Source organism: Sycon ciliatum, chromosome 1 (assembly GCF_964019385.1).
Source record: "Sycon ciliatum chromosome 1, ocSycCili1.1, whole genome shotgun sequence".
Lineage (NCBI taxonomy): Eukaryota > Metazoa > Porifera > Calcarea > Leucosolenida > Sycettidae > Sycon > Sycon ciliatum.
In genome coordinates, this window is record NC_088643.1 from 29,773,796 (window position 1) to 29,789,108 (window position 15,313).

General features: G+C 46.1%; 1 protein-coding gene across 2 annotated transcripts in view; it reads left to right on the forward strand.

Annotated features, from left to right (window-relative positions):
- The first annotated feature begins 12,266 nt into the window (after nucleotides 1-12,266).
- The window catches only part of LOC135822060 (mucin-5AC-like), a 46,232-nt gene continuing 43,185 nt past the window's right edge, over nucleotides 12,267-15,313 (forward strand). The window contains exon 1 of one of the 2 annotated variants that reach the window (XM_065334914.1): nucleotides 12,267-12,487. Coding sequence is in view for 1 of the 2 variants with exons in the window: in XM_065334913.1 (XP_065190985.1) it covers nucleotides 13,451-13,478 (28 nt within the window). In the remaining variant the exon portion in view is untranslated. Of the gene's footprint in view, nucleotides 12,488-13,207; nucleotides 13,479-15,313 lie in introns of those variants that run through there. The other variant, XM_065334913.1, reaches the window with a different exon arrangement.

The following is a 15,313-nucleotide window of genomic DNA, read 5'->3' on the forward strand; positions in this document are numbered from 1 at the left end:
TGTTCCTGTTTTATGCTGAACCGCGCTGGTATGGGATAGGAACACCGTTGAGAGGATAAGCTAAGCTGTGCAAATTGTGGCACCGACTGTACACATGCCCAAGGCAGAGTGTGCATTCCATTGACAAATTTAATAATGGTTTAGTGACAGCTGCACCCCCCACCCCACCCCCCCCCCCCCCAACCTGTATAGAAGACAGCATCCATGTGTTTCTTGCAGTTGGAGGACTGGGATATGATGCCTTGCTGTTCACTAGACAGTAAGTTACATGTACTGCCAGTGGCGGTAGCACAGTAGACTTGATTGTGATCAGTTCTGCCAATCATTCTGAGCTCCTTTACACATAGATCTACTACACACACAGTACATGTATGTAGCCGGTCGCTCCGGAGACCATGGAGACTGGCTAGAAGATCTCATCCAGGTAGTCGCAATGGTAACCTGGTAACGTTACGACTCCCTGATCTCATGGCAATGTACTGAGACTGGTGTTACACTCACTTCTCATGAGTTGACCACTTTACACCATTCACTGTACACGTGGAGAACATCCTGTATTAGAACCATTTAGGGGCATGCCGGCAGGGCACAGAACTGTCCAGGTCACACCCCGAGTACTGGGACAATGGTTATGTGTTTTGGTAGTGACCCAGTCTGAGCGTGCCTTGCAACCTCCAGGACTGCAAGGGGGGGGGGGGGGCTCATATCCTAGCCTTGGCTCCTTTTACTTTCTTATACCAAGTTTAATATTATTTTCTCTTCAATCTAAGCAGGCTAGGTTCGACATGGTGTCATGTGGAGGCAACACGCTAGCAGCGTGACCATGGTGACCCCGGCCCACACGGTGATTGACAAAGGTACTTCATGTCACTACCATAATAATAATGAATGATTGGCAGATTGGATCGATTAGTCACTGCCAACACGATAACAAACGTCATAACTATCCAAAGAAAGGAATGGAAATAAGTTCAAATAACTCATGACGGTCCAGTTATAATTATACTCACGTACATGTACATTAGTAGTAACATTATACAATACAATTACATAACCGTGTATACTGTAGCTTACTGTAGCTTACTGTAGCTTACAATGATACGTAGATCTACACGTACACCGTAACATTCGCATGATTGGCCACTTCACTGGTATACATGATTGTATACATGTTTACAGTAATGTGTGTCAGTTGCTGTAGTCTGTATGGCATGCATTGCAGCACTGGTAATATGCATACACCGTGTGCACTGTGCATCCTTTTCACGAAGGGGTCAGTCGTAGTACATATACATGTATGTATATTGCACAAGTATGTATAATATTATTGTTAGATTGACAGCATGAAACAAGGTGGAGGACACCCTAGGCTGAGAGAAGGACGCCATGGGCAGAAGTTGGAAGAAAAGGAGATTAAAAAAAGGTTCAGGTTTAAGTAGCTACATGTACATGACTACCAGGACGACATCCAGGAGCGATCAAAGAATACACGACGGACGTATTTAGAGGAGAAGTCTAAAACTCCCCTAGCATAATGAGGGTCAGAACCGGGTTCAACACCCATATGGCTCAAATGGTCCGCAGGGACCGGGGCTCTGCCAACCACGGAAGGTTGTAGTACGGTCACTGTTTCCGAACACAGTGTCCTCCACCTTGTTTCATGCTGTCAATCTAACAATATGCGTGAACTATAACAAGGCTTACCTAACACTGGTTTTGAACCAGTATTAGGTTATATCATATGTTTGTACATGTACATGTACAATGTAGATGTGACGATGCTACTGGGACATCATCCATCATCACTACAACATTGTAGTAGGGGTCGGCGGCATAATTCTGCTCGGGGAGATGGCTTGTTCTGCTCGGGGAGATGGCTTGTTCTGCTCGGGGAGATGGCCCATTCTGCTTTTCATTCTGCACACATTCTGCTCTCATAACATCAAGAGGGTTGGAGGTTCTTGGTGAAGATTCTCGGTGAGTCTGAGAGGCCGAACAGGAGGCAGGTGTACTGCCACAGGCTGCCCTTCCACTCGAAGCGAAACCAACGGCGAAATCATGGACACTGTTTCAGCTCCCAAGTCCAAGCTAGCCTCCAGCCATACAGTGAAACGCAGCAGGGATTGTTCACACAAGGCACATACCGCATACATTCACATACATTCACATACCGCATACATCCACATACCGCATTCATCCACATACCGCATACATCCACATACCGCATACATCCACATACCGCATACATCCACATACCGCATACATCCACATACCGCATACATCCACAAGGCATACATGACCACATGACGACAGTCATACATGTACACTGTACACTGTACTGCGGTTCCTGCAAGTGCACAATCATGGTAACAGGTTAGCATCATCTCCCATAGACGCTCAGACAGTAAAATCGATGAAAAGAAGCATGAGCAACATCAAAAAGGAGAACAAGAATACTTTGGAAACAAGAGGCCTTTTTTCAATTTCGGCAAGTCGGCTACACTCAGACCTCGCATAACCGCACACATCCGTTTTCCAGAAAAATATCCGGATAGGCGAGGGAACCGGATAATCGGACACGCATACTGTATGTGTACATGGCATATGCTGTAAATCGGTAACCAACGATTTTCTTCCGGATGGTGAGGGATCCGGATAAACGAGGACCGGATAAGCGAGGTCTGACTGTACTATCATTTCGTCTTGGGGGTTAGACAAGGGGAAGTAGCCATGTAGGGGTGTGAGCCCGCCTTTCGGCACCAGGAGTTGCAGCAGGCTCGACTCTGCTGAGGGAAGAGAACCCACACCTTGATCTGGTGAGCTGCGTCATGGGGATGTTGCAGTCAGATGTGCGAATGCGGGGCTCGAACCGCCACCTCTAGGGTCTCAGGCAAGTGTAGTACCAGTACCCAATGTACTACCAGGGAGCTGGGAGCCCCCCTCCCCCCCCCCCCACGTCAAATGTTGTAATAGTCTCTCACTTCCCGTGCTAATTCAGCCGCATTTACCAACTCTCCTCTGTTTTTGTCCTACAGTTTTTGGCTGCAACTTCCTCAGCATGTTAAGACATCAAAATGTCTTTCCAGCTTTAAAAATGCACTCCGATCGCATAATGTAGTACGATAGTACGATAGGATCTCCTTGCTGGATTCTTGTCTATCCTTCTTTCTTCTCTTTTCTTTCTTTCTTTATTTTCTTTTCTTTTCTTGTCGTGGTTGGCTATCACCCCTCTCTCGCACTTTGCGTGCCAATTGGTCATGGACCACGAGTGGAGTGAATAAATAAATGCAGACACAGTAGAAAAAATGAGATCTGGATTGCTGCTCCAAAATGATCAAAACATTCATGTACTGGTAGTCCACATGATTGTACATCAAGCTGGGGTTAGACTCCCTGATGTACATGTACTGGTAGATCTACATTGTGCATGTATGTACAGAAACGTGAATGTTCTCAGTCAAGCGCACCTGTTCTCATTGAGCACAGTTGAATTGGAGCATCAGCGACACTTCAATTTGGTCACCATCCCAGCATCCTTTTTTGCAGGTGGTTGTCAGACGCCTTCACGAATGCTTCAGTATGGAGAAGACTCTTCCGCTGGAGCAGAAGATCATGGTACGTTGTAGCAGGTCGAAGATGAGTCCACGATCTTGCTACGTGCAGGCTGCCAGGTCGGGATATGGGATTGTTGCCTCCACCCGAATCCAATCCAATATGCTGTGCATCAATGATAGCAACCTGGGAAGTAACCGTGATGATAAGCTAGTAGTTCCTCCACCAGCTGATTGATCATCGCATCTTCTGCACAAGGGCTCGTTCCGTCTCCAGAATGAACGGGATAAAGGAAGGAAGGAAGGTGAGTGCTAAACTGATGTCAGGCGCACAGTTCCCGTTTCCAAAACAGGACGATTTGAATCAACCTTAGCCAATGGAATTCCTGCCACAAGCAAAGCCCTAACAACGTCAATTCTTCTTATGCTTTGCTCACCTGGCACAGCTTCTGAGCTCCGCACCTGCCTTTCCCGTTCCGCTTTTGGTAGCTCTCCCACGACTTCAATCTCTTCTGTTTGCCGGATTGATGGCACGAAGATGCAACGTGATCCTTGATGATGCTCTTCTTCAAAGCAGCCTCGCCGTGGGCCGGTGGCAGGTAGCCATTGGCGGACTATGCTCGGCCAATCGTCAAATTATGCTTTTGATTATGCTACAATAGTAACAATTACATGTATGCCAACAAAATAATATGCTGAATTATGCTCGGTTCCACTATATTCACGCTGTAGATTCTACATAGAGGATTGAGAAACCACGCATACACACACGGCCATGCCCTAAGCATAATTTTTGTCTAAACCGAAAGATTATGCCGACCTTACACGTTGGAATCCGTATTATTATTATTATACGCACGTCCGCGTTTACGTCAACAGTAAGTCCACTTATCACTCCCTTAGTATTGACTCGCATAGATTTTTGCCATACCTAAGCAGTCAAATATTCCTGCATATTTCACTCCTTAGCCTTAGGGCTATTGACTGCTTATATTTGACTGCTTAGGGGTTGCGCAGTTGAACGGTGCCTAGTGCAGCATTTTCACTGCATGAGTAGGTGGTGGTGCAACGATTGTGCAATCATAAAACCGGGATTCATGAGGTTACATGTATCGTTCTGGAATTTGAAATACGGACTGTTTGTCATGATAAATCTAATATTGACTTCGTACTTGGTCAGTATAGGAAATAAAAGACCTCGTAAAAGACCTCGGCTTCGCCTCGGTCTTTTACTCGGCTTTTATTTCCTATATTGACCTCGTACTCAGTCAATATTAGAAACGTATTCGCATGTGCCAAAAGACAGGCAGAGCTAGCAGGCAGGGAGGAAAACAAAAATAAATAAAAGTAAAAAATAAATGTAAGACAGCAATCCGTATTATGCCGGAGCATAATTTGTTGACGAAATCCTCCGCCAAGGGCTAGTGGCAGACATCATAAATCAGCTCAGTCCCAGCAGAAACGGCCAGCATTTCGCCAAGAAATTCACTCAGCCGCTGCTGTGGACTGACGTTGACCTTTGCACTCTCCTCCTTCGCATGTACCGGTATGTGCACGCCTACCGGTAGAGCTACATGTACTATACTTGTACTAGTTGTAGTAGATCTACTAGTAGTACACTTGCATTTAGCACAAGACGTGTAGATCTACCCGGCTACATGCTGGGGATGGCTACATGCTGGGGATGGCTACATGCTGGGGATGGCTACATGCTGGGGATGGCTACATGCTGGGGATGGCTACATGCTGGGGATATGGGAGAGGACCTGATCATGATGCTTTGAGCGTATCATGCATGCAGAAGTGTAGCCCGGATAGGGATCAAGGAGGGTGCTACGACTTTCCCCACAAAAAAGTACAGTGTGCATGCCTTCATGTTGATCCTTTCATGCATACACATGTACTTCACCGGTATTAATTTTTGTTACTACAGTCATGTGCATTTTTCACGTTATGAACATACACACACACACACACAAACGGTACAGGACGACCGTCGAAAATAGCGTGAGAGGAAGATGCACGTTATTTCCGACGTGACGCGAAAGTTCAGCTCGCGTTATAATAACTTATTTGGCTTGCACGTCGAAAAACAACGCGAGGTCGAGTGACCTGCAGCTCACGTCGAAATTTGGAGTTTTACGCCTAATTTGACGTGAAATTGCGCGTCACGTCGGAAATAACGTGCATCTAACGTGAAATTGCGCGTCACGTTGGAAATAACGTGCATCTAACCCCTGTTCAGTTACCTGGTTACTAGGCCTTGACGGATTATGCTAGCATAATTTTTCGCATAATTCCTACCAAAATCGAATAATCGCAAAATTCGAGGCAAATCGCATACGAATCGCATAAATAATGGAATAATCCGCCTGTTCGCACCAAATTCCATAGAGTTGTACATGTTCTACAAGTACAAGTAGATACACCAGGAAGTCGTAGGTTTACGACTCCCTTGATAACATGTTCAGTCCATTACAATCCGTGATGGTCGTAGCTACAATTGTAGGTCGGACGGTGCGTTGACCCCGTTGAACTTTTGCTACTACAGTACAACGCCCTATAAAAAAATCCCCTGTTATTTTGCACAGAACCATCATATACATTAGCAGCATATGTGAGCATAATGCGGCATAATATGATAACTTTTAGCATAAAAATAGCATAATTCTGCAATTTTTTCAGCAATGCGAAAAGAATAATTTCACGAAAATATTAGCATAATCCGTCAAGGCCTATCAGTTACATTTTTGTACATACATGTCATCAAGAGTATGCATGGCATAACCCCCCCCCCCCCCCTTATGTACTCTTGTCTTGATGTCATGTACATGACTGTAGGTAGTATGTGCTTTCAAAAATCTGAAACCAATCTACATGTACATAACAGGTTCCTACTATACTGGCAGTTGACTACTAATTTTTGTCTGATGATTTAGCCCGTGTGATTTTGCAATGAAACTTCTAGTCAGTCAGGGCAACTCCATTTCCTACCTGCCGTTGTGCACGAAGTAAAACAAAAGTTTGCTAGAAGCAGAGAGTCCTACAAACCACGCCATGCGTAGATTGAAGCCGTAGAAGCAGCAACACAACACGCGCAACTCACTCAGATGAAACTGCTTCGGCATTTTACTCATGATTTACATGCTTACTGTACGAGGTGATTCGTAATTTTTTAACATTGAGTCATTTCTTAACAAATCGGTAAAATATCTCATTGCCAGCGCCTGCAAAAAGTCATGTCAAATTTCTTTTTGCCAATGCCATTGCCAATGTTCTGTCAAGTTCGCCTCCAAAATTGAGACTGATATTCCTTCAGGAAGTGACATTGCAAGAGCTTTCAGTCTGCATGTGCGCGATGTTTACGGTAAAATAGAGTGAAAGAGAGTCATAGCCGCTGGTTTCAACCTCCAGTGACAACACATTTAGCTGAAGAGGAAGCATATGATAGCTACATACTGGAAACGACGCCTGGGAAGGAGAAATGTCGGTGTGTTGGCCCTGGTATTGGCCAAACATTGGCAATTACTAAATTTACTAACATAATGTTGATCACAATTGCATATGAAATCAGGGTGATACACCCATTGCTATGCAAGCTTGAATGGCTTGTATTTGGATGAACATATTCGTGATCCAGTCTTTCTGGACCATCCTGGATACGTAGGGTCTCTTCCTATTGAAAACTGACTTGAAATTGTGGTGCTAAGGCCTATTTTACTATGATGTTAAGAAATGACCACAACAAATAATATGCAGAAAAATTGCCATTTTTCAACTGCCCCCGGCTTCCCAACACCAAGGATTATGTGAATGGACAACCCACCATTGCAATCTAAGGACATCAGTATTACATTTTTAGAGGAAGAAATGGAAGATTCGCACCTCGAACCCTACGGAAGGCTTTTTTACTTTCGTGTATAATGACGAATCACCTCGTACTGGCAGGTTACTGCCGGCCAGTGACTGGTCTGTACTATGGCCTATGGCTATGGCCCTATGGGTCTGTAGGGCGTAAAGTGAAAGCGGCATTGCCGCCGGTTCAGTGAGAAGACTTCATTGTACATTAATTATACTTATTCTCATACATGTACATGTACATGTATGCATACTGGTATACCAGGGGCGTAGGCAGGGGGGGGGGGGGTGCGTTGGGTACCAAAGCACGCCCCATCGAGAAAGACCATCATAATTATACATGTACTTCAAATACGCGGATCGCTGATCACATGGTGCAGTTCTCCACATCGCACACTGTAGCCACCCCTGTTCAGACCTACATTTTTGTACTACCGGTAGGATGTGCTTTTAATTTAAAAATCTGAAACCAATCTACAGGTTCCTACTTGCAGTTGACTACTAATTTTTGTCTGATGATTTAGCCATTTTGCAATGAAACTTCTAGTTAGTCAGAGTAACTCCGTTTCGCACCTGCCGTTGTGCACGAAGTAAAACAAAACGTTTGCTAGAAGCAGAGAGTCATACAAACCACGCAATGGGTAGAATCAGCAACACGGCCCATGAATAACACGTCTTGGCTGTTGTCTTCGCGTTGGAGGTTGTAGAAAAGCAAAGAAGTTTCTTTCTCTCATGTGTTGCGAGTGTAGGTACAACAGCAGAGAGTGAACGTATCGTTAAAGTGTAGTTCGCGGGTTTTTGGGGGGGGGGGGGGGGAGATGGTCCTTCGATCAAGGATGCTTTACTGCACTATCCAACACGACGAAGAGAAAATGGTTTGAGAAATCTGACTTTGACTTCAATGGAGAGTGTGATAATTCTGTAGGAAACAGCATCCAGGACTTACATGTACATGTACATGTAGCTCATCATTAATTTTGTTGAAAGTTTGCCATTCACTAGTTGATCTTCAGCGTCAACTGTGGGGCTATTTCCCCCCCCCCCCCGCCGTATCGTGGATGAGCGGCTTATCTCGGATATCCGGATAGTATGGTGCAGCACGGTGCGGTTGAACCTTCATCCGACTTTTCATTGTTGCTAACACAAGCATGTAGAGTGATATCTGATGTACGGATATTGTTATTACCGCCGGTAGGTGATTTATTTTATTTTATTTATAGTTATACCACCTTTAAGTTGATGTGGTTTGGCCATGTTACGAGACATGACGTTTTCTCAAAGCCCTTCCTGCAAGGATCAACTCCTGTATCTCGACCGAGAGGAAGGCCCGCAACATCATGGATTTCTAACATTAAAAGTTGGACGGGTCTTCCCTTGCATGCTCTCTCTCATGCAGCACACGATAGAGTTGGATTCAGAGACATCATTCACAATTCTCTCGCTGATTAATGCCTCTACGATCACCTTGTGATTATGAGTTATACATACATACATACATACATGTACATGATACATACCACCTTAAGCCTTCCATCAACATCGTATGGCCGCATGTATTCGCTCTGGATACGACGTCAACTTGTATCCGAGGAAACCAGGCTTCGTCTCTACAATGCCATCGTCCTACCAACACTGTTATACAACTGCGAAACCTGGGGACTGACAGACGGGCTGCACTGGAGAAGCTGAACGCCTTCATAGACGTCAACTACGGAACTTGTTCGGAATTAGGTATCCCGCCATCATCTCCAACAAAGACCTACATGTATATCCCAGAGCACACACACAGCCACTTCTTTCGCACACCGTTGCTGTCCGCCGTTTCCGGATGTTGGGTCATGTTCTGAGGATGCCCTCAGATGCCCCACCACAGCAGGCGGTGGACAACTGCTTCCGTCGAGATGTCACTAGCACTGGTGTGCGTGGAAGCCCGAAATCGAACCTGACCACGGCAGTCAAGGCAAGCACAGCTGCCGGCGACATGCCACTGAAGACCATGCCTGATCTGAGTGGGCTCAGAATGCGCGCTTTTATTTGGACAAGCAATCATGGAGGGAACTCTCAGCCTGAGCTGGTTTTGCTCGCGGCTGCAACGCGCGGGGTAGTGAACCCAGGACAGAAGCGGACCAGGCATCATGACTTTGCACATCTTTCGTTATGCTGCTTCATTACGCGACCTGTTTTATTATTATTATTATTATTACGAAGTCTGAAGAAAATGTTAAACGGCCTCTGCTGGGATGACGACTACACCATAGCTCAGTGGTTAGAGCATCGCTGGCTACAAGCGAGGGTCCCTGGTTCGAGTCCTGGTGGTGACAGTCAATTTTTTCTTCAGACTTTTCCCGTTTGTCTCTTTCCCTCAAACCAGTTATTATTATTATTATTATTATTATTTATTATACCACCTTCCGGTGGCCAGGGAATTATGCCAATAAGGAGGGAGGGGGGGGGGGGCGATAGCCAGCCATAGCAGTAAGCAAAAACAATGCAAAAACGAAATAAATAAATATTACAAATTACTGTAGGCAATAACCTACACAGGGGGAGGCAAAGAGAAACAAATCTGGATGAAGAATTAGCAGTTATTAGAACACAAGCTTCATGTTGGCCTTGAAATCATTTAGCGTACAAGACGATTTTACTGATAGAGGCAGGGCCAGCCAGAGAGAATAGGCAGCGAAAAATGGAGATATGGTATAAGCCGATGTTCGGGCTTTAGGCAAAGTGCAGGGATTGCGTGTAGGAAGAGTGGGAAGTGTGCAAGTGCAAGTGTGGCGGGGCTTTGTCAAGACGAATAGAATGAACAACAATACACAGCTTTCGATCCGCTTGACTAGAGATGGGGAAGGTGTTAAAGTTAAACATATCATACAGCTCAGCAGAAGGAAAGTATGGTGGTTTGCGGAAAAGGACTTTCAGTATCCTCTTATTGTGGACTTCTAGGGTATACATTAACGATTTACTTAATAGGGATGACCAGGCGGTTGAGCAATAGAGAAAAATGGGGAGAATATAGCAATGATAAAAAGGCGAATGCATTCATGCGGTTGGTGGGAGCAGTGAGACACGAGGTAGCCAACAGCTTTACTGACCGTGCTACAGATATAGTCGACATGTCTACTAAACGATAAGTCTGAGTCAATGACCAAACCAAGATGCTTGTGTTGCTTTACTACTGTGAGGTTTGTGAGAGATCCGGGAAGAGTGAATGCAGGGGTTGGCTCTGAGTTCGGCAGGAATATTATCTCAGTCTCGGCGATATTAGGTCTTAGCCTCCAGGTAATCATCCACTGATGGACTTCGTTGATACCGCGCTGGAGACTGTCTCGCAGCCTGTCTAGACTCTCATTGAACCGGAGCAGTGCAGCATCGTCAGCAAATAAGGACACACCTTCAACATGACAGGGAAGACCATTAATAATATACTAGGAAAAGGAGAGGCCCTAGGATGGATCCCTGGGGCCCTCTGGACAGAACAGGTGAAGCATCTGAGAGAAGTCCAGCTACAAAGACAACTTGCGTTCTACCGGATAGGTAGTCTGTAATCCACTCCAGCGCTGCGCCACACACACCGAAAACTTTGGAAAGTTTAGCAAGGTGCCACACGGTGTCGAAAGCTTTCTCGAGGTCGAAAAAGCACTTGGCAACTTTCCGCCCCATATGACGATGGTCGGCAATGTCTTGGATCAGCTTGGTAAGCTGTAGAGCGGTCGAGTCGCCACGACGAAACCCAGATTGCGCGGGATTCAGAGCAGGAGAAATATGATTATATAATTGATTGAAGAAGAGCCGTTCGCAAAGTTTGGAACTACACGACAGGAGGGAAATTGGGCGATAGTTACTAGCTTGGGACTTGCTGCCTTTGCACTTGTAAATAGGCACAATTTTGGCCAGTTTCCAATCGGTAGGGAACTTGCCTGTGGTAAAGGAGAGGTTGAATAGGCGGCTAAGTGGAAAAGAAATCGCAGGAGCTACATGTACATGTAGCTTCTTTATCAATATCATATTGTTCGTGATACCGTCTAGCCCTGGTGCTTTCCGATTTGGGATCTTGAAGTTCCCTGCAAAAATTGAGAAGATAGGGATTAGGGAGAGACCGTGACATTGGCTCCCTGGCTCCCTCAGTGGCAGTGGAGACGATGGGGCGTGTCCGTGTGGGAGGGGTTATGAGCAGACACGTGACAGGGCTAGGGAGATACACGTGTACGTAGACCTACCTGGGACTCACTGCCTGCATGCCATGGCACCATCACTAGTGACATGAGATACAATACTACTTACTAGTAGTATAGTAGTGGCTGTTTGGTATGTGGATACAGAAACAAAGCAGTGGAAGTGTCTGCCATAAGGTTCCTATGCCTATGGTACACTCAACGCTACAGTCTACAGTCTACCAATGGCAATGGTCTACATAACCATGTCATCCCATGGTACGGTACGAAATACCTATTTCAGCCAATCAGCAGCCTTGCTGACCGGGAAATAAGTACATGTGCCTGGGATAAGTAGGATATTGACTCGCGTACTCGTGTGTTACCGTACCCTCATAATATATCATCCCTCTTGCTACGCAGTCGGGATGATATTCGGGACTCGGGAGGTAGCATCCTCGTACATGTACTTGGGTCATAACCATGACGCCAGTCTACCATGCCATGGTCTACCATGGTCTACTGTCTACTACTACTGTACTACTAGTACTTAGTTAGTAGTCTACAGTAGTATTCTACTGACAGTACTGTACTACATGATACTACGAGAACCATGGCATGATGATGATGCCCGATGACGATGTGTGTGTATCGACTCCTGTCTGTATGTTGTTGTCAGTGAAGGTGCGGTGAAGCAAATTTTTGATGTGTTCCGAGGCATGCATGCAAGCAGTGCACTAGTGGTAGTGTCGATAACAAACAGCTGTTCTTGAGTTGTCTTGGCCTCCTCGTTTCTGCAACCTTCTTCAGCAATCTTTGTTGTTGCAGCTGTGAGCATCGCTCTCCGATATGCTATATAGTTTGCTTGGTTGATGGTGTAAGCTGAATTATTTGGAGAGAGAGAGAGAGAGTCTACATGATGAGGTGAGTGACGCATGTTTTGTTCTGGTAGATAAGATGTGGAACACTCTGCCTGCGTACAGCCTACAGCAGTACATGGTCGAACAGTCTTACGACCGTTTATTTCAGGATACGAGAAACTCGTGCCGTCGTGGGGATCAGGACGAAACAGTGTGGGCAACCTCTCGGAATGTTTCAGCCAGACGTGTAGTACATAATTGTTGAAATCTAGGCTACAGCAATTGCTGGTATCGTGGGCCAACTCTCGTGCTTGACTGCCAAGAATGATCAGTTTTGGAAGCAGGGTATGTTTCTGTCACTTTCTTCCACGTGTTGGTAACTGGCTGTCGTAGAAGCTTGTGGCGACTGTCGACCACTTCTACTGATATGGTATGAGTTTTGTTGCAGTTTTGCTGCTCATGTGTCGAGTCTGTGCTCGTGGCACTCTCAAACCGCTTGTGATCCACTTCTTTTACTGCTACTAGCATGCCGCTAGCGCTGCTGCTGCTACTAGTGTTGGTAACATCTCAGTTGGCCTGACTGCGGATGCGACTGCTTATCCCTTTCCGCTTGCCCAGTCTAGCGTTGGTGTAGCCTGCGCCGAAATGGAGGCTGTTGTCATCTTGCGCGCCAGAGTCGTTGCCGTGAGATCGTGGGTGCGTGCTGATCCGTTCAAAAGGTAGTGCAGAGTGGCAGTGCTGTGGTGTGGGTCACTAGGAGTAGTAGGAGTAGATCTACTACTAGCACTAGGAGTACTAGTGCTAGGAGTAACGGTGCGGTCATTGTGGAGATAGGTGAAGCTAGTGGGTAGTGATCACTCAAATAAAGTAACTGTGTTCAGCAATGTCCAGGAGCTGGTTGGAGGCGTTGAGAGTGATGTCTGGCGCTTGCCAAACGACTTCTAGTGCACCTGACAACCCATTCTCGCTGGCTACTTTGGGGCACAGGGCCTAGGGAACGTTGTCAGTCGCTGCTGTAAAACAGAAAATGTCAACGACGCCGCAAGGAAATACGGGTGAGCAAGGCGTGATGTGTTCCAGGGTAATATGATTAGTTGTGGTTACGTCTCGTTCCTAATGAAACTCAGCTAGCTAGGTCGGTTTCTGTTATCTTGGAGAAACGAACAAATTGCATAGTGCGGAAAGCTGGAGTGCTGTGTTTTGGCACGAGAATGTGCCGCTAGATATCCGGACGTGCTCGCTAGATACCCGGACGTGCTCGGTTTGTGAACCGGTATCAGATAACTCCTCGCTGACTTGATACTGTACTGTAGCCTAGTGAGTAGTGCTATTGAGTATTGTACTATTTGTAGGCTCAGAGAATGTTTTGTGATGTCGCACAGAACACAATCCTCGTCGCTCCGGGGTACCTACTACACAGACTGTATAATTATGACTGAAGTGCGCTACGGGGTACCTAGTACTACACTGACTGTATAATGACTGTAACTGACTGTATACGACCATGATGACTGAAGTGCAGCTAACTGTCTGTGTAGGCTGTTGTTCTGAGTTTTCAAATGGCCTCCAACTGTTCATTTTTGTTGCGTGCCATGTGCCATGCCATGTGGCCTGGGCTTTGCTTCCTAGTATTAGTACTATTACTAGATCTACATGATGTAGAGAAGGCCAGATCCAGGGGATGCAAATGTCACTGGCTGTGAAAGATGTTGACGCATGCACTGCAGACACATCACACAACCTTAACCCCTCCCTGTTGGTGATACATGTACAGGGGCGTGGGACACGGTACGGTCACTGCGGTATTGACCGTACCACTATTTGCCCCAAGCACCCTGTGAATCAATAAAAATGCACTGATTTGGGCTCTAAATTTCCAAGATTTTCGGCTCAGCAACCCCTCCCCCACGAGTAAATTGTACTTCAGATGGCTGACCGCACCACACTAAAATACCTTCCGACGCCCCTGATGAAGTATGATAGACATTTGGTGACCTGACTGTGGTCAAGGCACAGACTCAGTACGTATGTGGTATACGTAGGGAGTTCACTGCTCTTCTTTCCATGCATGTACTAGTAAACCAGACAATATGTGTGTTTCCAAAAGACTGCAGCAACTGAGATAACACAGACACGTTTGGAAGGGAAATCTTCAGGGATATAAAATCAACCTAGCAAGTAAGGAAGCCACCACATCACAGAGGGGTGGGGTTACGATGGCGTACAGAGTGAGACCGTGAAGGGACAGGTAGATGGGTGAGTTGGTGTGTATGTGTGTGTGTGTGTGTGTGTGTGTGTGTGTGTGTGTGTGTGTGTGTGTGTGTGAGTGTGTGTGTGTGTGTGTTGGTGTGTGTGTGGACATGAGAGATACATAGCGCCAAAATCATATGGCGACCTTAGTGAGAATGTGCAGGACTGTATGTGGAATAGCATGCAGGCTGTGGCAGTGTGGTATCAACATAGCATGCAGGCTGTGGTATCAACATAGCATGCAGGCTGTGGTATCAACATAGCATGCAGGCTGCCGCAGTGTGGCATCAACATAGCATGCAGGCTGCCGCAGTGTGGCATCAACATAGCATGCAGGCTGTGGCATCAACATAGCATGCAGGCTGTGGCATCAACATAGCATGCAGGCCGCAGTGTGGCATCAACAGGGCTCCCCGGAAAGCCTAGTAAATGCATAGCAACAGTAAACATTATCAGAATGCTATGAAGATGGGCATGCAGGTGCAGTGCAGGTTGGTTAGTCCAGATATGATTATATATTTCGGAAACCGATGAGCAATGAGAACGAGCGCAGCGCCCATAGCAACCACCGTAGCAGCAATTCTAAAATTCATTGAACACAAGTTATGTGGAAATTATTATTATAGTGAGCACCAATGAT